Source organism: Panicum virgatum, chromosome 6N, assembly GCF_016808335.1.
Source record: "Panicum virgatum strain AP13 chromosome 6N, P.virgatum_v5, whole genome shotgun sequence".
Classification (NCBI taxonomy): domain Eukaryota; kingdom Viridiplantae; phylum Streptophyta; class Magnoliopsida; order Poales; family Poaceae; genus Panicum; species Panicum virgatum.
In genome coordinates, this window is record NC_053150.1 from 5,879,678 (window position 1) to 5,901,950 (window position 22,273).

Consider the following 22,273-nt stretch of genomic DNA (forward strand, 5'->3'; position numbering starts at 1 on the left):
ACGGCCCAGACCATCGCGCCGAAACGGCCCAGCCCAGCGCGCCGAAATGATCACACTATAGGCTAGTTGCCTAAGCCCTTTTTCTCCGAACCATCGGCTTTGCTCCGCCGCCGGCGAGCGAGACCGGGAGGCGAGGCGAGCCACGGCGGCGGCGATGGGGTCGATGACGATCGGCGCCAAGTACAAGACCACGCTCAAGGACCCCGGCACCCCGGGCGTCCTCCGCATGGTGCGCGCCACCCTCCCCTCCCGACCGGTCCTCTCCCCTTCTCTCCCCGAAGCGCCGCTCTCTCTCTCCTTACCTTCCCTGTTCCCTCTCCTCCCGGCGTGCGCGCACGGCTCGCGTTGGGGCGCTAGCAGTCTCCGGGATGTGCCGCTGTTGCGGGCGGGGGTTTTGGTCGGCTTCTGGGGGGCGCGGGGCGAATTGAATCGAGGGCTCGGTGGAGACTTGCCGCTGATTGGATCAGCGGAGGTGGAGGCGCGCTCGGATTTGTGCTGATCAGCGCTCGGAAGGCCGAGCCACAGAGTCGGTGTAGCTTTGTGGGTTACCCACCACATCCTAGAGGTTCGGATGCGGAGGGTGAACCAAGCTAATTTGTGCTTCGAGCCATACCATTGGTTAGGTTGGCGCATATTCATGTATCAATGCGTCGCCCTTTTAATTTCGCTGTTTGAATTTATTAACGTTTGCTTTTGCGTATGCTCCATTTCTTTTCTCAGCAAGTCCAAATGTGATCAGTTGTGTGTGCTCTTAATTTCAGAACGACGAGAAGTTCACTTTCACCCCTAATGATCCGCGCTCGGCAATGAAGCTCAATGTTGATTTCCGAAGCATTAAAGGTATGCACTTTATTTCGTTCATGGATGTTCTGTTGTTATGCACTTATGCTGGTGATTTGGCATACAAGCTAGTTAAATATACCTCATTAACTGTGGAACTGATCTTCACATACTTAGAACATATCTACTGACTAGTGCCAGATCATTTTAAGTGGTTTAACCTGACATACATGATTACTTGAGCCAAGACAGCAATTTAAGTTGTGATAGAATTTCATGCATACTGAAACAGTTGGATTTGTTTTATGTATGTTCCGGGTGTGATTCGAGGTAATTTTACAGCTTCTCTTCCTCTGTGCTCCAGGTCACAAGTTCAATAAAGTAGATGGCAACAAACCAGCATTATTGAATCTTTCAAAAGATTCTGACAAGGTATGCACAATTTATGTCATTTTCTGTGCCTGTCTTTTGTTGTGGTCAAGGTTAATATGAGATGCGTATGTATTTTTCTCAGGGTGGAGGCTACATGTTTGAGTTTGACAATGTTGGTAACCGTGACCTATGTCGAGATTTTGTAGGTAATGTTCATTTTGTAGTTTGTGAATGCCTCCGGCACATTTAATATTTTCTCTGGAAAAAAATCTAATGCAGGCATGAAGTGAAAGTAACACAAAATTCTTTGTTGTTTTCTCAAATAAACTTATTTCCTATGCCACTTACTTGAATTATAATAAATCAACTAGTTACCTCATTCTTCCGAGACCTAGTAATTGGCTAATGCTACATAAGATAGATATCAACAACATAACCAGAACCAGTTTTTAAGGAATATACTGAAATTCTGGGATCTGGATTTATTTGCTGTGCAAAGTTTGAAATGGCATTGACTCACATGAATGTTACCATGTTTAGTTTCATGCATCTATTGCCCAATAAGACTAGTCAGCAATAACTTAATGCATTCTCCTCACAGCTAGGGTTTTAGGCAAACATCAAGGGGTAGTGCCCCCTCGACCAACTGCGGCTCCTGAAAACACAGTTGCTTCTGCTGGTCTGGAACAGCTCAGTGCTGCTGAAGTGGAACGGCGGGTGAAACTGTTGAGAGAAGACAGGTAATAACAATACACCCACACTATTTCTTTTGGTTAAAGAAATGTGAAGTTGTGATGATAGTTCAATATACAGAAATGTGAAATTGTGGTGATCGTTCAATATTACATTCTTTCAGATGTTTGCCTGATTAGTGAGTTTTAGTATTTTTCATTTTCTAAAACAATGGATTTGGTTTCTCTTATGCTCTTGTAGTATTATGTTCTTTTCAGATTTTTGCCTGATTAGTGAGCTTTAGTATTTTTTTCATTTTGTAAAACAATGGGTTTGTTTTTTTTTTATGCTCTCGTAGTCTTGTAGATAAAGAAAGTATTAGAGTTTCACCTTTTACTAGTATCTGCTGCTTGTTTTGGTGATCTTTGCTGCAAACTGCAAACGGTGTCACATCAGAGATCTGGTACCGGTAGCATGATGCACATTGGAAATGATTAGCGTGTGTGTTACCTCTTTTAAGGATTAAAATGAAGCAGATAATTTTTCTTCTATTTTGTTCTGTTTCATATAATTCTGATGGTGTTCCTGTTCCGTTTTTTATTATTACATTGATTTTAATCACTTTGAGCATTGTTATTGATTGTTTCTCTTTCAGAACATGCTACATATATGGAGTTTTAGAAGTTATATAATTTTGTTAACGAAAATAGGTTGGAATATTCTGCAAACAATTGTACCCAACACAAGGCTAGATGTTCTTATATTGCTCAGTTCTGTTGAGTATTGTTTCTGTTTACAGTGAATTGCAGAAATTGCATAAGAAGTTTGTTCTTGGAAACATTCTGCAAGAATCTGAATTTTGGGCAACAAGAAAGGTTAACTAACTTATCCTGTATATTGTTACTTCAATATTTTTTTTTGGTGGTACAAGTTTATATTTCTTCACTTGAACCATTATTTTTTTATGATCTTTGCAGAATTTGCTAGATGATCAAGCAAATAAAGCATCTAAACAAAGGCCAGGCTTCAAGACTGCGATGTCAGATGTTAGGCCATCAGCCGATGGTCGGGTATGTCACGGAGCCATAGAACATATTTTTATACCAGGATATTGTATACTCTCTCTGTATTGTAAAGGAAGTCGTTTCAGACATCGACACGGTCTCCAAAAACAACTTTGACCACTATCTTTTTGCTATAAAAAATTTATAAAATATAGTCAATATATACTTTTACGAAACTACATTTCAAGATGAATCTACTTACATTGCTTTTATATTTTCAAACTCAATCTAAAAGAATTTATTTATAGTCAAAGTTTAAAATGTTTGAATTAAGACAAACTCAAAACGACTTCCTTTACAATATGTTATGGTATTTGTTATGCTCTATTCTATGACACTGAATTTGCTGATGACTGATGGTAGCTATTTTTTTTATTAATACTTGCACATTTCAGACAAACAAGGTTACTTTCAATCTCACAACTGAGATGATACATCAGGTATACCTCTCTACTCTGTTGCCTTTTTATTATGAACTTGATGTGGTCTGATCTTTTATTAACCGAATGATGATAGAATGTTAGCAGATCGGATCTTCCTTGGCTCGCCCTCACGCAGGAGGCTCTGAGCTCCTCAAGGTCATCCTTCTGCTTAACCCCACACACACGCCAACAACCAGGCTAAATAGCTTGTATCCTAACAAACCACTCCTATCTTTAAGCCTAACAAACCGAAACAAGAAGATAACTATGCCTAAGTTGTTGTGGACGCCGGCTGCTTGCTCCTGCGCTGGTATTTCTTGCCAAAGATTGTGTCCACAACACTTCCCCCCTCCCCCCCCCCCTCGACCAAAAAGCTCGTCCTCGAGCTTGAAATCAGGGTGACGATCCTTGAATTCCTGGAGAGGCTCCCAAGTAGCGTCCGCTGCACTGCGTCCCTCCCACTGGACAAGTAGATCCCACGAGTTCCTGCTCGGCATGGCACGCAGGACCTTAGCTGGAACAGGCACCGCGCGCCCATTAGCAATAGGAGGCAGGGAACCCATGGCCGTCGGAGGCTCGCCATGATGCTTCTTGAGGTAGACGACATGGAAGACATCGTGAATGCGAGCCTTGGCTGGCAGCCTCAACCGATAAGCCACCGAGCCGATCTTCTCAACCACCTGAAATGGCCCGTAGAAGCGCGGAGAGAGCTTCGATTTGGCACCGTCAGTGATGCCCGATGCAGCGCGCTGATGGAGATGGAGCCAAACCCACTCGTTCACTTGGAACGCTAGGTCCCTGTGAAGCTTGTCGTGGGACGTCTTCATGTAATCCTGGGCCTGAAGAAGACGTTCCTTGATGTCCGCCAGGAACACGTCGCGGCGCTGAAGCTGCTTGTCCACCGCAACGACGCGCGCCAGCCCAGGTTCATACTGCACCAAGGATGGCGGAGGCCGTCCATAGACGACTTCGAACGACGTCGCTCTGAGCGCCGTCTGGTACGACGTATTGAAGCAATACTCCGCCCAAGGCAACCAGCGGAGCCAGCTGCGCGGCCGGTCACCTGCCAGGCACCGCAGGTACACGCCAAGCACCCGGTTGGCCACCTCCGACTGGCCATCGGTCTGCGGCCGGAACGCCGAGCTGAGATGGAGCTTCACGCCGGTGAGGGAGAAGAGCTCCGTCCATAGAGTGCTGGTGAAGACCGGATCCCTGTCACTGACAATGGAACAAGGGAAACCGTGGAGTCGCACAATGTTGTCGAAGAAGGCTTGAGCGACCGACAGAGCCGTGTACGGATGACCCAATGGCACAAAGTGTGCCATTTTGGAGAAATGGTCCACCACCGTGAGCACGACCGATTTGCCGCCGATCTTGGGGAAGCCCTCGACGAAGTCCATGGCGATGTCGATCCACACGGACGACGGTACGTCGAGGGGCTGGAGGAGGCCGGCCGGATGGAGGTGCTCTGTCTTGTTTTGCTGGCACACCAGACAGCCGCGAATGTAGTCGCGGACGAACCTGGCCGCCTGTGGACAGTAGAACGAAGATCGCAGCCGGGCGAGCGTCTTCTGGATGCCGTCGTGGCCAATGCCGTGGGCGTGGTCGAGCAGCTGGGGCCAGAGCGACGACGCCGCCGGAACGTAGATGCGCCCTTGGTGCAGCACAAACCCGTCGGCCTCGGTCCATCCTGCATCCGCGGCGACATCACGGATCTCCTGGCGCTTCACGACGAGCTCGGGAAGCGATGCCGCCTTCCGCCGGAACGCATCGAATAGGGGAAATTCCGGCCGGGAGAGCTGCTGAGCAAGGACCCGCGCGCCCGGTTCATGTTCGTCACGCCGCGAGAGGGCGTCGGCGGCCGCGTTCTGCTTCCCGGGCTTGTACTCCACCTGAAAACTATATCCGAATAGTTTGCTTACCCAGGTGTGTTGGGGGATGGTGGAGAGCCTCTGGTCCAGGAGATGTTTGAGGCTGCAGTGATCCGTGCGCACGAGGAACTCCGTCGTCCACAGATATGGCCGCCAGTGTCGCACGGCTTGCACGAGACCAATAAGCTCGCGTTCGTAGGCTGCGAGCTTGGCATGCTGTGGAGCGACTGTCCGACTGAAGAAGGCGATCGGGCCCTGACCCTGGTGCAGCACTGCGCCAAAGCCCGATCCGGACGCGTCGCAGTCGACGATGAACCTTTCGGCGAAGTCGGGTAGTTGCAATACTGGAGCCGAAGTCAGTGCACGCTTGAGGTCGTGGAACGCCGCCGTGGCCGCGTCACCCCACCGGAACGCATCCCGCTTGAGGAGGGCCGTGAGCGGAGCGGCGATGACACCGTAGTTGTGGATGAAGCGCCGATAGTACCCCGTGAGGCCCAAGAAGCCACGGAGTGCCTTGAGGGAGCGCGGCAGGGGCCAGTCTTGCACCGCCTTGATCTTGTCGACGTCCATGGACACGACGCCGTTCTCGATGACGTGGCCGAGGTAGTGAATCCGGCGTTCCCCGAAGGAACACTTGGAGCGCTTCAGCACCAGCCCATGGTGGCGCAGAGTGCTGAGTACCGCGCGCACGTGTTGCAGATGCTCCGTCTCGGTGCGGCTGAAAATAAGAATGTCATCAAAAAAGACCAGTACGCACCGACGCAGGAACGGCCGAAGGACCTCGTTCATGAGAGCTTGGAACGTGGAAGGAGCGTTAGTGAGGCCGAACGGCATCACCAAAAACTCGAAATGGCCGTGGTGTGTGCGGAACGCCGTCTTGACCACATCGTCGGGGTGCATACAGACTTGATGATATCCGTTGCGTAGGTCGAGCTTGGTGAAGAAGATGGCGTCCTTCAGTTCGTCCAGGAGCTCTTCCACGATCGGGATGGGGAACTTGTCCCTGACTGTGTTGCTGTTGAGAGCCCTGTAGTCGACGCAGAAGCGCCAAGAGCCGTCGCGCTTGCGGACTAGCAGGACCGGCGACGAGAACGCCGATGTGCTTGCTCTGATGATGCCTTGGTCCAACATCGCCTGACACTGGGCTTCAATTTCGTCCTTCAGGAGTTGGGCGTACCGGTATGGGCGCACGGCGATCGGCGGTGTGTTTGGTAGCAGATGAATCCGATGGTCCAGGGACCTTGGCGGTGGCAGTCCCACCGGAGTCGAGAAAAGGTCCTCGAACTCGGCGAGAAGGGCCTGCAGAGGATTGACGCCCTGAGTCGCCGTCAGCCGCGGTGATGGCACGACGGTGATCCCGGTCCACTGCACCTTGTGATCATGGCGCCAGAAGGTCATGGACAGCTTGTCGAGGTCCCAGACCATCGGTCCCAGGGTGCGCAGCCATTCGCACCCAAGGATCAGGTCGTAGCCAACCAATGGGATGGTGTAGAGGTCGACGGAGAAAGGTTCGCCGGCGATGTCCATGTGCGTCCCTTGACAGACCCCGGATGTGGGAACCCTGTCGCTGTTGGCGACTGCCACCGAGAGACCCGGCCGTGGGACCGGTTTGAGGCCGATGCGGTGCACCGACGCGTCGGAGATGAAGGAGTGGGTAGAGCCGGAGTCGATCAGCGCGATCATGACGGCGCCACCGATCGTCGCGCGGAGCTGGAGAGTGGAGGACGTGCGGATGCCGGTGACCGCATTCACCGAGACGATGATGTCGTCGTCCGCCGTGCTATCGTCGGACGCGTCGTCGTCACCGAGTTCTAGGTAGTAGATGCCTTTGCCGGAGCAAACCTTGGCATGTTCCTTGGAAAATTTCTCGGGACAGTTGAAGCACAGCCCCTCGAGGCGTCTCTGGGCCATCTCTTCTGGTGACAGGCGTTTGAAACGGCCGTCCGTCGGTGTTGGCGCCTTGGGTGTTGCCGCTGCCGAGCTGGTCGCCGTGGCGCTTGGGGCTGACGACAACCGAAACGAAGAGGCCATGGGGCGCTGAGACGCACGAGACGGTGCGTGCGCTCCCGTGGCGGGCAGCTCCATGGTCACGTGTTGGTGACGTTCGAACGCGCGGGCGAGCGCCATGGCGTCCTCCAACGTTGCCGGCTTCTGCAGTTCGACGGCGGTGCTAAGGGGCTGTTGCAGACCCGCCGTAAAGATGGCGATCTGCTGCGGCTCCGTGACGTCCTCGCAGCGCGCCAGGAGCACGAGGAACTACTCCTGATAGTCGTCGACGGTAGACGTGCGGCGGAGTTGGGTGAGTTCGCCCAGGGGGTTGCTGCGGAGCGGCGGCCCGAAGCGCTGGTTGATGCCATCTACGAACTGCGTCCAAGATGGAGCGCCTTGATTCTTCTCCAAGCGGTAGTAGTAGTACCACTGGCTGGCGGCGCCGTCGAGATAGAAGGATGCTGTCGGAACCTTGAGATGTTCCGGCGTACCGTAGGCGCGGAAGAACTGCTCCCCTTTGTGCAGCCATGTGACGGGATCGTCGCTGCCGTCGTACTTGGGGAATCGCAGCTTGTGGTTGAACGCCGGCGGTGGGCCGGACGAAGAGGCGTCGTGGGTGTCGAAACAGCCTTGCTTGTCCAGGAGCTAGGTCTGGACGTTCTTCACGGAGGCAGAGATGAGGCTGGCTTCTTGGCGAACGGAAGAGATTTCCCCGTCCATGCGCTTGCCAAGGTCGCCGACCATCTTCACAAGCTTGTCGAACATAGCATCCATGGAGGCTTGGGAGGCCGCCGCGTTGTCGCCGTCATCGGACATTGCGGTGGAGCGGTGGGGTTAGCGGCGCGCTGGGGAAGGGTGGGACGTGGGCAGGCGATAGCGGATGGATTTGGCCAAGGAAAGACCTAGACTGATACCAAATGATGTGGTCTGATCTTTTATTAACCGAATGATGATAGAATGTTAGCAGATCGGATCTTCCTTGGCTCGCCCTCACGCAGGAGGCTCTGAGCTCCTCAAGGTCATCCTTCTGCTTAACCCCACACACGCCAACAACCAGGCTAAATAGCTTGTATCCTAACAAACCACTCCTATCTTTAAGCCTAACAAACCGAAACAAGAAGATAACTATGCCTAAGTTGTTGTGGACGCCGGCTGCTTGCTCCTGCGCTGGTATTTCTTGCCAAAGATTGTGTCCACAACAGAACCAATACATATATACTGTTTGGTAGTATCGTTTTCTATTTCCTCAACTGTTATAATTGCAACCTTGCTATACTATGCAGTAAAGTAAAAACTATGTTTATGTATGTGCATTATGGAATTTTTGAACATTTGTTGTTATTAAAGGCTTTCGACAGTTTACTAGCTATGTGTGAATATGTAGCAGACTCTATAACTCCTCTGCTTCCTTAATACTCCCTCTCTGTTCTGTTTTATATGATGATGGCTAGCTCAAATTTCAGCTATAAGCAACGTCAAATAAAAGAGAAGGGAGGGAATAGCTTTCATGCATGATGCCATGATCCCTCATTAAGCTATTCTTACTTCTTGAAATTGTAATTTCCATTGGTTAATGTCAACTAGAACTGATCAAAGGTAGTTGTTGACCTGGACCACTGAAAATTATGCTTGCACCCTACCCAATCAGGTTAGGCTTGGTCCAAAATTGCAATTCCATCTTCCTATCTCTGAAGCCAACCTGCACTGGGCGCTATTTGCTCAAGAATTCTCCACTATACCTGAAGCTGTACTATTCCATGAAGCAAGTGCTGAATTTACATGATTGTATAACTGGGTTCTGGAATAAATTGTTAATGTAAAAGTCTTAAAGATATACTTCTTATAACTTGCTAACGTGCTAACGCCTTTATATCCTTTTATATTACAGATTTTTGCAGAAAAACCTGCTGTTCGTCGAGCATTTTTAGATTTTGTTCCCAAAAAGGTAAGACATATTTATATTATCAATATCTTAGCATGTGCTGTACGATATTCAGGCATAAAATGTTCCTATTGCTCTATGAGTGGATGCTGATTTTTCATTATGCTCTAATTTACTGTATTCTATCATCATCTTCTCATTTTATTATATTTTCTGAGGATAGTTGACAGATAAAGAATTTTGGACAAAATACTGTAGAGCTCAGTATCTGCTCAGGACAAAAAACAGTGTGGCAGCAACAGCTGAGGCTGCTGAAGATGAGGAATTAGCTGTCTTCCTGAAGAATGATGATATACTGGCCAAGGAGGCAAAGTTGAAGGTGTGGTGTTAGCAATTATTGCTGTTGTACTTCATATTTTGTTGCCATGCTTTTGTGCCATTTTTTTTTGAAATGATTCGATTATTGGTTGCAGATAAAACAAGTTGATCCAACGTTAGACATGGAGGCGGATGCTGGAGATGATTACATCCATCTTCCGGTGTGCTTCTTTCTGCTATTATTTTCTATATCTATAAGGCAAATGTGGTTTCTATACTTTCTCATATTGAGAAAATTTGCTTGCTCTTTCTGTAGTACAGTGAAGTGCTTATCCTTTGTTGAAACTACTGCTCAATCATATATGTTTGGACACACAGGATCATGGGATTCTCCGTGATGGTAGCAAAGAGACACTTGACACTGACAGTGAGTTGGCAAAGAGGACACTGTCTCAGGACCTGAATCGTCATGCCGCTGTCGTTCTTGAAGGGATAGCTTCAGGTAGTTCTAGACTGAATCGAAAAGCTGTGTTATATCTCTTTTGTTTTCTTAAGTACAATTGATTGCTCAAACATGCTATGAAACTTATGATGTTAGCAGACATCAGAATTTTGACTTTGAAATCAGGGTCAGCCGACCCCGCCCCTACAAATTTTGCTTGATCCACTATTACCTCTCTTTGTCAATGACACAAATTTTTCTTGCATGACTAAGCAATCAGCTCCGCCCTGGTATGATTCTCAGGAATTCTCAGACACATCAATAATTCTTCCGCAACTGAGTAAAATGATTTCAATTATTTTTTTGCCACCCATTTGAATAATTTATTCTGACTGTAACTCTTTCTTGATTATACAAATCAACTAGCCTGTATTTTTGTAGTAATTGCTATGTATGACTGTATTCTTTCCTGTTCTTGTTAGAGCAGATTCCTATGTTATGTTGCATTTCTATTTCTTTATTGTTTCACTGCCAATTTTTTACTCTTGTCTTTCATTCCATTAATAGATCATACTGTGTTTTGTTTGTCTTGTAGATGTGGAGCTTACTGATGCAAAGAGTGTAGCTGAAGCCCTTGCAAGGTCCAAGAAGGGTTAGCATTGCATTGGAATTCAGTCAAATCCTTTTTCTCATGTGATACCTTGTGTGCTGATGAATTGTTAACTGCAGAACCACCTTCCACTTCTACTGTTGATGATTCTAGCCACGAGAGACTAGTAAAGGTGGCCAGAATGACGGAGATAGAGGATCTGCAAGCTCCACGAAGCCTTCCGTATGCACCACTTTGTATAAAGGTAAATCTTATGCCCGTGGCTTAATAGTAATGTACCAGCCAAAAAAGGAAATTATATATTGACTTTTCTTTTTTTTTCTTGTTAGGATCCTAGGGAGTATTTTGATTCCCAACAAGCAAATGCTCTGAGATCTTTAGGTGGCAGCAATGATGGAAGAAAAGCCCGTAATTGCAGCTTGAGCACTGAAGAAGCGTTCCATCATTTAACGGATCAAATATCTTCTATTAAAGTTAATAAGTTGGACTATCCAGTTATACAGTCAGATATGGCTCTTAAGGTAGATGATTTTGCGGAACAGTTTGGTTCTATTATTACTTTATCTTAGTTTAAACTTTCAGCATGATGGACTCTTAGTAATAGCTGATGCAGAATAAATTGTTGGGGGTAGTGGTCGAATCAACAGGAATGCACATACATAGCTTGGATAATGGTACTTCGAATACTGCAAGGCAACTTAAATCTTTTAATCAGTTCTTATGAGTTATAAGTTTCAGTGGTCCACCACCACTCAGGACTTGTGGCACTTGCAAATATGTTTCACTCCGAATCTACTAGTGAACTGGGAACAGACAAGCCAGTAGTAACAAGGACTCTTGGTGTGATCAACAGGATTAGTTAACTGTAGCAATTAGGAAGCATCTAAGGGTTTGTTTTGCAGAGCTCCAGCTCCAAGAATTTTTTGAGTTGGTCACCCCTAGCTCGAATTTTTGGAGTTGGAGCTGTTGGCAAATTGAGGTCATTCTGGATTTGCACGCCAGATGTTTATTATTTTATCCTACAAACTCCTAAAATCCGGCATGGACCTTGGACCTGGAGCTCTGCCAACCCTGAATATATCACATAAAGCTCATATGGTCTCCAGGGGCGGACCCATGAGCTGGCTAGGACCTGGGCTGATCCAAGCTTAATAGACCCTCAAAATTTTCCCCCTTTAATATTTGTCTAACATTCCATAGACCTTCATTAGTTTTTTGGTCTTGGACCAGGGCTGCAGCCTGGGCAGCCTCCTAGATCCGCCACTGATGGTCTCTTTAATGAGAAAAAAAAGAACTATGTTGTTTGGTGATTCAGTTCATCTTAAATTATTGCTATCGCATTTCTTAACATGTAGTAACGTCCATTCTTCATATTTTTTAGAACTGCTTGAAACTTATAAATGCTTGAGTTGAATTCGACGCATGTATGATTGGCATGATGTTGTGTTACTGCTACTGTGGCTTCTCTATTCTTAAGCTATTAAATTGCATGAGCAGGAAATCCTAACTACCTAAATGGTGTGGGCCTAGGTTCTTAATGAATTGAACGAAGGGATTTCACGTTCAAGGAGACTGAACCTCAAGAATCCTCAAGAGGGTCTCCTTGGTCGAGTGCCTCAACATACGCGGGACGAGCTTATGGATGTGAGATGCTGTATATTCACGACAGGATTCATTTTTTATGTACGGATACTCTTGTGCTGATAGAATATATGTAAACTATCTATTTTTTCTCAGCACTGGACAGCTATCCAGGAATTGCTACGCCATTTTTGGTCATCATATCCAATAACAAGTGCAGTCCTCTATAATAAGGTATATCTTCCTTTATAATAAGGTATATCTCCCCCGTAATTGTCACGTAAACCGAGTGCAATTCCGGTGGAAATTAGTACCATCTGCTTAGCCTATAATCATTTTGTGGCTATATTTTTCGTTTCCCAAGGATGTTAAGAAATCTTGAATTCGCATTGTTAGGTATATAGGTGTTGTATATGTGCCTGTATTGTATTACTTGTACCCCAGTCCCCAAGCCTATATGGTGTGTGTTTTCCCAATCCTCTACATGGTATCACGAGTCCGGGCTATATAATGCAAAGTTAGCTGGTTTATTGGACTAGATGAAGTGTTATAATTGTTCCATTATGTTTCCGCGTTAGATGTCTTCAACAGCTCAGTTTATTTTGCATGCTGCATTGATATGATAAAGAGTGTGATCACTGAAAAATAGTGCTGTACAGCATATTATCCATAGGTGTACTGTGAGTTAGGAATTCCGAGTTTGTTTAGGTTTTGTGCCTACTGTAGTTACAAGTTTTGGTAGGCTAACTAGCCAGTAAGACTGATGTCTATGTAACACTCTGTAAACACTTAAAACATCCAGAAAAGAAGCTTGAGTGTGCCGTATCATGCTTTATACTCTTTCCTGTCAAAGCAAAGCTTCATTGTGGACATGCATTTCTTTGAAACGCCAGTTGCTTAGTTGTTATTCTACTTGTTTTGAAGGTTCAAAGAGTTAAAGACGCAATGACACAGATATATCAAAAGTTGCAGGTAAATCTTTCTCAGCACGCCTGTCCTCTGTCTCCCTCCCTCTTTCCTGCTTAAATCTGTAAAACTTTGCCATATAAAATGGGTTTATATTTGAATTGCCGTTGAGCTCCTTTTCTATGTATTCTTGCTACTGTGTCATCGAAAGGGTTTTGGTGAAATGTTTGCTTGAGAATAACAGTCATTTGTGCAATTTGTGTCTTGCAGGCTATAAAGGAATCAGCACAGCCTGATGTAAGGCATGAAATATCTCGGCTAGTAAAACCAATGACTCAGGTCCTTGAAACATTCCCCTCACTACCATCTACCAAAGAGCATTGTTTGAATCTCAGTTCTAAGGCTCTGCAAATCACTGTGGAAGTGTTCTCCCTTAGGGACGGCAGCAAAGAGAACTGATCATTTGTTGTTTCGCAGGCCTTGGACGCGGCCTTCAGCCATGATCTGGAGCAGCAGCAGAAATCGGCGAAGGCCGGGAACAAACCCAACGGGTTTTGAGGAGACCGGTCTGACCTGACGAACATATGAATCGAGAGGGCGGCCACGCCCTGTATACAAGAAGAGCTGCTGTAGGCAGCATTGTTTCCCTCTATGGTCCTGGCGATTCTAGGGGCTTCTGCGATTTTGTTCCTTTTTCTCTTTTAACTGCCGGATGCGTCTACGATTTGCATCCCCAAGCAATGTGTTGTTTATAGCTGAGTGAATAGTCACTTATAAGTTATAACGGATGCTGCTGCTGCTGCCAATTTTTGCGAGGACGTACAAGCACATGGCGTTCTTGGCTGTTCGAGATAGAACCAAGCAGTGCCATTTGATTCCTCCCGTTCTTTTCATGTTATCCACATCCACCCCCGTCAGGCTAGCAGCATAGCAGTAGCCAGCTTGTATCATTGTGTCATTGGCGTCCTGCCTTTTCTTTCTTTCGGTCGTTCTTTTTTTTTGGCAGAAATGAACCCTAGTTCACTGATTCACACGAATATATATAATTGTATAGTAGACTTAGGATTTGAAAAAGAAGAAGAAAAAGTTCAGAAGATACCGCGCCGAGCGCTTCGAACGTAGGACTTGCTTGTGAGCTGGTTGTTGCCTTCTCACGCACCTAGCCGGGTTGGTTGATGGGAGTTTCAGGCTTTTGCAGCAGTCGTTGCTCGCCGTGGTGTGCAGCAGCTGTCGTTGGAAGTCTGGCACGCAATTCCTTCTTCTCGCAATTGCAGGCTTGCAGCAGCGGTAGTTTGGGTGTGTGATGTTTTGAGAGCGACGAGGCATCGGAAACTGATGGACAGGCAAAGTTTGCCATTTTTTGACGAGGCAGGATGAGCAGTAGGGTCGTCGTCCTTCCTTGCGCTGATGGTGTTAGCTGGCGGTGGTGGCAGGATTTTCGTAGTCGTAGAGCACGCCCCCCTACCGGCCTACCCTCACACACGGTTATTATTTTTCCCTTTTTTTTTGGAAAGCTCACAGGTATGTATGTATCTATAGAGAAAAAAAAGGCAAAGCAAAAAGAACGGGTGAGAAAGAAAGTAAAAAAAAAAGACATAAGCACGCCCAGCAGTGGGACTCGAACCCACAATCGCCTGATTAGAAGTCAGACGCCTTATCCATTAGGCCATGGGAGCCTCCAATTCTTATCACAAGATCTTATATTACCCATCATGTAAGTCGTACTCCAAATTATAAGACACCTCACAAATCATGGAGAGTTAAACCATTTCAAAGTTTGACCAAAATTATAGAGATGAACAAAAAGATTTATGACATCAAATAGGTATACTATAAAAATATAACTAACAAAGAATCTAGTAATACTTAATTGATATCATAAATATTATTATCTTTGTTGTATAAATTTGAAAATTTTTGACTCTCCAAAACTCTTAAAATAACTTATAATTTATAACGGAGGGAGTAGTTATCATTTTTGGCCGTGGTGTGCCTTGTAGTTCACGCGCGTCGCTTCGGGCCTCTGCCTCCTGCCTGGTGTCCGCGGTGGACATAGCATGGTGGTGGTGGCGTCTCCTGCGGTTGCAGCCTGGCGTCTCCTAGCAACTTGCAGGCTTGCAGCTCCCCATCTCGTACCAGCTCCAGCGGTTGCAGCCGTGACGCCGCTGGCCAGCCGATCAAAAGCAACGGCCAGCCAGCCAGGCAGCGGCAACCAAACCAAAGCGTCTCTCAATTCCTGGCGCAACCGACTGCTCCCGCTCCCCTACCTGACACCCCTGCCGTTTCGGCTTCTCGCGTCGCGCCCGCTGGCCTGTCTGTCCCCGTGCCCTCTCTTCTTCTGAGGTCCCCTTCAGTTCGCAAAAAGGTGATGAAAAGTTAATGAAGCATATTTTATTATTACTTTACAAATAATATCTAATTATAAATTAATTAGACTTAAAAAATTCATCTCGTGCTAATCCGTTAGACTGTGTAATTAATTATTTTTTACTATATTTAATATTTCATACATATGTTCGAAAATTTGATGTGACGGATATTGTAGAAAAAATTTTGGGAAGTGAACGGGCCTGAGCTCCCCCACCCGGGGAGCGAGGACCACGCCCACGGCGGCCTGGCCAGGCGCGAGCCAGCCAGCCAGCTGCCCTGGTGCTGTGCGGTGTGCTCGTCCGGGCCCACCTGCCAGAGAAACACGCACGCAGCACAGCCCCAGGACAGAGCTGAGCAGGAAAAAGCTAGCGTCGCGGAAAAAAAGGGCCGGGGGGCATTGGGGGGAGGCCAACGGCAGAGAAAACCCTCCTCCTCCTCGTCGCCAATCTCCCTCTCTCTCTCGATCCCAAGCGGCGCGCCGGGGAGGACGACGGGGACGGGCTCGAGCGATCCATCCCCATCTGCAGCGCGCGCTTGACGGTGAGTGGTGGTGGTGTCCGGCGATCAACCGGCACTGGCGCACCTCTGTTTCGTTGTTTGCTTTCTCGCCGTTCTGTCTACTTACCCGCTCGTTTCTTCCGTGGGGTTGTCTTGTCGTCTACCTTGCATCGCTCGGCCTCGCCCGCTGCTTTTGTTTGTTCGTTTCGTATTTTTTTCCTGGTTTCTCTCGGATTTCCGCGTCCTCGCTCGCGGCGCCATGGCAGACGCGTGCGCCACCGATCCGCACCCTCCGTGGTGCCCCGCTCGCTCACTCACGCGCGGCAGATGCATCCGGAGATCGGCCACCAACTCACCACCAAGTTCTAGTGGTGTGTGTCCACGACGATGACGTGAAGAACCCCCCATCTGATGCTACCGCCGGGGAAAAGAGGAAGGGAATTGAGAATGGCCTTGCTGCTGCTTTGGGGTTTTGACACCATGGGGTTTACGTGCTTTGGGGAAAGAGGAAGGGGATCGTTGATGCGTTCGTCTTCTAATTTTACGTGGTGTTTTGCTTTACTTGGATCTATTGCGTGTTCTTGCATCGTTTCCACCTACCCGTACTGATTCTGCTGGATTTTCTTGGGTCTGTTCTTGCATCCTCAGTTCTTGACACGATCTTGCAACCGGTGGTGTACTACTACTAGTAGTAATCATCATATCGAACAGAGAGAATCTTGGGGGGAGGGTGTTGGGTTGAGACGGGATGTACCCTCCAACGGCCAACGCAGCATTGCCAGCCCATCACGCTGACGAGCGCGCACAACCGGGGTTCGCGCGTTGCGGAGCGGGCCAACGCGCGACTACCGGCCGGGCCCGGCCAACTTCCCCTCTTCAGGGCCGGAGATAGTTTTCCGGCCCAGCACGAACCCCGCATGTAGATGGGCTTGGAAACCATCCTCAACGGCCCAGTCCACCCCGGCCCCCTCGATTTTCCGCCATTTGTTTCTCCTTTGCCTTTTACCGCGTCCTCACGACCTCCCCTCGCTGTCGCTTGTCAGCATGTACTGCAAATGTGGGAACTTGGACGACGCTTGCAAGCTGTTTGATGATATGCACAGAAGGGATGTAGTTGCATGGAATGCCATGATTTCTGGCTATGCGCAGCATGGGCAAGGAGGGAAAGCTATTAAATTTTTTGGAAAAATGAAGGATGAAGGAGTGCAGCCAGACTGGATTACTTTTGTGGCTGTATTGACAGCTTGTATCCACACCGGATTGTGTGATTTTGGAATGCAGTGCTTTGAAACAATGCAGGAAGTGTATGGAATTGAACCCCGGGTTGATCATTACTCATGTATGGTGGATCTTCTCTGTCGAGCTGGTCTCCTTGGGAGAGCTGTCAACATGATCCGCTCAATGCCCTTTGAACCGCATCTTTCTGCCTATGGCACCCTGTTGACAGCTTGTAGAATTTATAAGAATTTAGAATTTGCCGAGTTTGCTGCTGGAAAGCTGATTGAACAAGATCCACAGAACGCAGGCGCTTATGTACAATTGGCAAATATTTATGCTATAGCAAATGGGTGGGCTGATGTCTCGAGAGTAAGGAGATGGATGAAAGAAAATGCGGTTGTGAAAACACCTGGGTATAGCTGGATCGAGATAAAGGGTGTGAGGCATGAGTTCAGATCGAATGACAGATTGCATCCTCAGCTTGATTTTATTCATGACAAGTTGGACCGGTTAGAGGAGCTGATGAAAGCGATGGGCTACATTCCGGATCTTGATTTCGCACTGCATGATGTTGAGGAGAGTCTGAAGTCACAAATGCTGATGAGGCACAGCGAGAAGCTCGCTATTGCTTTTGGCCTGATTAGCAGTCCCCCTGGGATGAGCTTGAGGATCTTCAAGAACCTCAGGGTCTGTAGAGATTGTCATAATGCAGCGAAGCTTATCTCCAAAATCGAGGACCGAGAAATTATCCTTAGGGATACTACACGTTTCCACCATTTTAGAGGTGGTAGCTGCTCTTGTCGAGATTATTGGTGAAACAAGTGTAACTATCGTGGCTGCCATTTTCAATAACAATGTCAGACATACACTGGTGTCACCATAGGGCTTGCAACAATATCTGATCCTTTGAACAAGAAAAAAAATATGGAACATCAGCGGTCAGCTTGTGAGGTCTGAGCATCCTGGTGTTTTTCTTGGTGCTTTTCCTTTGGAGGAAAGTTGTGCCCTCCAGGCCGTGAGATTCATCAGAACCTTATCACTGACTGTTGGAGCATGTTGAAAGATCAGGGATAAGATATACTGAAAGCCTGAAAGGTTGAGTGCATTTGATATACATCTCGGTACTACACAGTGGATTGCCCAGTCCCAGCACTAGCCACAGGATTGCAATTGTGGATCCCCACATTTGGTTTGTAGCCTGTGTTGTCACCTGCTGATATTGAACAGATATTTGATGAGCTGTCTTCTCTGTGTTGCCTTCAAGAAATTGCTGCAAGATGTGGTCGGTTAATTAGTCATGAACTGAAAAGATGCAACGAAAGAGTTGACATCAGCAACACACTGCGGAGATGTGTAAAATGGCAATGGAAATGTTGCGAGCTATTGTGCTCAAAGGCAACAATGCTGAACCATCCGACAGATGCAGCAGTAGCTATTGTGCTAGTTGGGATTGGCCAGATACACAGCTGCTAGTTCATACCCTGAATAGAAAGGGGCTTCACATGTGAGTCCACCTCGATAGTCCTGCTTCAAGAAACCAAGAGTATGATGCCACCTGCTTCCATACTCTTAGCACCACGTGAGCTTGCTCTATTTTCTTTACCCGTGAGCTCTGTTTTGTTTAAAATTTTCAGTCAGTTTTCTTTGCTGTGATGTCCTTCAGGTTTTATTTGCACACATGACACCTGAAGTTTTTCTTGAAAGGATGACACCTGAAGTTGACTCTGCATCGTCACTGACATCAGAGACTTCTACTCCTGATCCAATTTATTTGCACAGAGTTCAATAAGGTCTTAGGTACAAACACCAAGGAGCTCACATTTATTTGCTACAGTACAGTGCGATCTGGATTCAACGAACATTGAATCCTGATCTTTTTTTTCCCCTGAGAAGTTCATCCTCGGCATGAGTTTCACACGCCTTCTACAGCTACAGGCATCAGCCTGCCGCTGGCGCCCGTCTTCCTTTCTTCGCGGCCGTGGCCATCGCCGGCGCCGTCGTCCTTGTCCCACTCCCTGTAGACGTCGAGGAAGTAGAGCGAGGCGACCATGGCGACACAGGAGGCGCACATGGGGATGGGCCCGAAGAGCCAGAGGAAGACGGGGCACGAGAAGTAGTAGGCGCGGACGCCGAGGGACCAGCGCGGTCGAGCGTCCCCGTGACGTACCCGACGGCGCTCGCCGGGCGGCGGTGCGCGGCGAGCGGCACGTTGACGAGGAGCCCCGCGTGGGTGTAGTACCGGATGGACTGCACGTTGAGGAGGAAGGCCGCGAGGAAGCAGACGAGCACCGCGAGGAACTTGGCGGTCAGCGCGGCCTCGCCGGGCGGCGGCGCCGCTGGCCATGAGCGCGGCGGCGAGGGAGCTGAGCGTGATGGCGACGGAGGCGAGCACGGTGGAGGCCATGATGCTGTTGCGCATCGTCTGCACCGCCAGCACCGCGTGCTTCCCCGACGGCTCCTCCATGATGTGGCAGACCCAGATGCGGCGGTTGATGGCGTTGATGCCGATGACGGTGGTCTCCGGGCGGCGGCGGATTGCGGAGGAGCAGCCAGAGGTGGTACCCCAGCATCACCGCCAGGCCCAGCGGCACCAGCACGTAGTCCAGCTGCGACGAAGACGAATCCCTCTGCATGCCTTGTAGAACACTGGAGTGGGGAAATTTCTGGAATCAGTCTCATCCGATCCCCTTGTGACATTTACTTTATCTTTGTCATATTTACACTTTAGTCCTTACACTATTAGTCAATTACAGTCACACTCGCACATTTATAAATACAACTATATGCATGCCAACACTCCCCCTCAAGATGGGTGATAGATATCTATCATTCCCATCTTGCTACATGCTAACATACATTCTTTAGCTCCTAATCCCTTTGTTAAACAATCAGCTACTTGTTCAGAAGATGTTACAAAGTTTAGTCTAAGTGTTCCATCATCTAGCCGCTCTTTGATGAAGAAGCGGTCAATTTCCACATGCTTAGTTCTGTCATGCTGAACAGGGTTGTTGGCAATATTGATTGCTGACTTATTGTCACACCAAAGCTTCAAAGTGCCTTCCATTAGCTTCAGTTCAGACAATAAATTCTTCACCCACAACATCTCACTAAGGCATACCGACATAGCTCTATATTCTGCTTCTGCAGTTGAACGAGATACCACTGGTTGTTTCTTGCTCCTCCATGACACTAGATTTCCTCCAACAAAAGTACAATAACCAGAAGTTGACCTTCTATCATCCGGACAATTGGCCCAATCTGCATCACAATATCCCTCCACATTTAAATGATTATTTCTCTTGAACCATAACCCTTTGCCAGGGCTACTCTTCAAATATCGCAAGATCCTATAGACTGCATCCAAATGCCCGCTTCTAGGATCATGCATGTATCGGCTCACTATACTTACTGCATAAGTTATATCGGGCCTCGTGTGACATAAATATATTAATCGTCCCACAAGTCTTTGGTACTTCTCTTTATCTACTGGATCTCCAGATTGTGCACATATCTTGTGGTTTTGTTCAATGGGGCTGGAAGCTGGACGACATCCAAGCATACCTGTCTCATTTAGAAGATCTAATACATATTTCCTTTGCGAGAGAATAATTCCTCTAGGAGATCTTGCTATCTCAATGCCAAGAAAATATCGAAGTTGGCCTAGGTCCTTTACTTCAAACTCCTTATTAAGATTCTCCTTTAGTCTAACTATCTCCAAAGAATCATTGCCTGTGATAATTATGTCATCCACATAGACTGCCAGAATAGTGATACGGCTTCCTGAATGATGATAAAATAAAGTGTGATCACCATTGCACTGTTTGTATCCTATAGCACACATTGCCCGTCTAAATCGATCAAACCATGCTCTTGGTGATTGTTTCAAACCATATAAAGATTTTTTCAATTTCAACACCTTTCCCTTGGTTTGTGCAGTAGCAAACCCCGGAGGGATTTCCATATAAACTTCCTCTTGAAGATCTCCATGCAAGAATGCATTTTTAACATCCAATTGATACAACGGCCAATCAAAATTAGCTGCACAAGAGATCAGTGTTCTTACCGTGCTCATTTTTGCAACTGGTGCAAACGTCTCATCATAATCAATCCCATATGTTTGGCTATATCCTTTTGCTACTAATCTCGCCTTATATCTTTCTATTTTTCCATCAGGGTTTTGCTTTACTCCATATACCCATTTACAATTGACCACCTTCTTGCCCACAGGATAAGGTACAAGATCCCACGTCTTATTTTTCTCAAGTGCCGCTAGTTCTTCCAACATGGCTTCCTTCCACCTCGGATTTTGCTTTGCTTCTCTCCAATCTCTTGGTATAGCAACTGACTGCAATGATGCAATAAAAGCCTTGTAGGTAGGAGATAAAGATTTGTATGTGACATAGTTAGCTATGTCATTCACATGCTCGTTATTTCCTTCATCAAAGCCATATCTTACTGGAGGCTTTCCTGCATTACTTCTTATCGCCTTTCGTACTGCAATAGGTTGGTCAATGGAAAAATCAGTATCACCTCCCTCTGTCTCTGATGCCAGATCAACTTCATTATCAATGCTTGGAGGTTGTTGTTGCCCAACCAATTCCAATCGCTCATCATTAGTAGCAACCTCACCCACAGCAGATGATGGCCCCTCAAGATGATTTCTCGCCCTCCTTGTGTATACTCGCAATTGTCCTTCAGCATCACATCCTCTCCTGGTCTCCTCATTTGAAGGTTTATTCATAGGCATGGAGCACGGGATTAAGCCAGTAATACCCTGCTTCCTCCTTAGCTTCTCACCATCCTTAGTCCCTAACTTTTCATTCTCCCCCTTAACAGCAACCTCAGAAGAATCAAGATCAGAAAATAGACCACTCAAATCTGTTATCTCCCCATAGAAAGGAATAGATTCCCTGAAAGTCACATCCATACTCACGAACATTCGACGCTCGTATGGGCTCCAGCATTTATATCCTTTTTGTGTTGATGAGTAGCCAACAAATATGCACTTGATAGCTTGAGGGTCTAACTTCCCAACGGAAGGTCTATGATCCCTAACAAAACAAGTACACCCAAAAACTTTTGGTGGAACAATATACTCATTTTTTCCAAAAAGCAATTCATATGGGGTTCTCATTCCAAGAACTCTTGAAGGCGTGCGATTAATAAGATAAGTGGATGTCATAATTGCTTCACTCCATAAGGATTTCGGTACATTCATAGTATACATAAGTGAACGTGCCACTTCTAAGAGATGTCGATTCTTCCTTTCAGCCACTCC

At 47.3% G+C, this 22,273-nt stretch overlaps 2 protein-coding genes and 1 pseudogene across 5 annotated transcripts; 2 read left to right on the forward strand and 1 right to left on the reverse strand.

Moving 5' to 3' along the window:
- The first annotated feature begins 52 nt into the window (after positions 1-52).
- Positions 53-13,983, forward strand: LOC120678802 (general transcription and DNA repair factor IIH subunit TFB1-1-like). Of its 2 annotated transcripts, XM_039960181.1 has the most exons (20): positions 53-229; positions 762-840; positions 1,145-1,212; positions 1,295-1,358; positions 1,754-1,892; positions 2,624-2,699; positions 2,802-2,894; positions 3,284-3,328; positions 9,059-9,115; positions 9,276-9,431; positions 9,526-9,591; positions 9,749-9,872; positions 10,408-10,464; positions 10,542-10,666; positions 10,752-10,943; positions 11,953-12,066; positions 12,160-12,237; positions 12,928-12,975; positions 13,180-13,248; positions 13,387-13,983. In XM_039960181.1, the coding sequence occupies exons 1-20, from the start codon at positions 155-157 to the stop codon at positions 13,465-13,467; spliced, it is 1,806 nt and encodes a 601-aa protein (XP_039816115.1). In that variant the 5' UTR covers positions 53-154; the 3' UTR covers positions 13,468-13,983. The 2 variants fall into 2 exon arrangements, 1 of the variants encoding a protein (XP_039816115.1); XR_005676806.1 differs by lacking the exons at positions 12,928-12,975; positions 13,180-13,248; positions 13,387-13,983 and having other exon boundaries at positions 72-229; positions 11,920-12,066.
- A 1,671-nt stretch (positions 13,984-15,654) lies between these two features.
- Positions 15,655-20,903, forward strand: LOC120679365 (pentatricopeptide repeat-containing protein At4g16835, mitochondrial-like). Of its 3 annotated transcripts, none has more exons than XM_039960942.1 (2): positions 15,655-18,792; positions 18,889-20,903. In XM_039960942.1, the coding sequence occupies exon 1, from the start codon at positions 16,822-16,824 to the stop codon at positions 17,809-17,811; it is 990 nt and encodes a 329-aa protein (XP_039816876.1). In that variant the 5' UTR covers positions 15,655-16,821; the 3' UTR covers positions 17,812-18,792; positions 18,889-20,903. The 3 variants fall into 3 exon arrangements, with proteins under 3 accessions (XP_039816876.1, XP_039816877.1, XP_039816879.1); XM_039960943.1 differs by having other exon boundaries at positions 15,655-18,574; positions 18,659-18,912; XM_039960945.1 differs by having other exon boundaries at positions 15,655-18,538; positions 18,659-18,912.
- LOC120679366 lies at positions 18,754-19,650 on the reverse strand (annotated as a pseudogene).
- Positions 20,904-22,273: the final 1,370 nt, after the last annotated feature.

Bases quoted from the DNA above. Each gene is read 5' to 3' on its own strand.
- LOC120678802 (XM_039960181.1), top strand. From the start codon at position 155: ATGGGGTCGATGACGATCGGCGCCAAGTACAAGACCACGCTCAAGGAC. The intron at 2,700-2,801 runs GTTAACTAACTT...TGATCTTTGCAG, and splicing joins AATTTTGGGCAACAAGAAAG to AATTTGCTAGATGATCAAGC. The intron at 12,238-12,927 runs GTATATCTTCCT...CTTGTTTTGAAG, and splicing joins GTGCAGTCCTCTATAATAAG to GTTCAAAGAGTTAAAGACGC.
- LOC120679365 (XM_039960942.1), top strand. From the start codon at position 16,822: ATGTACTGCAAATGTGGGAACTTGGACGACGCTTGCAAGCTGTTTGAT.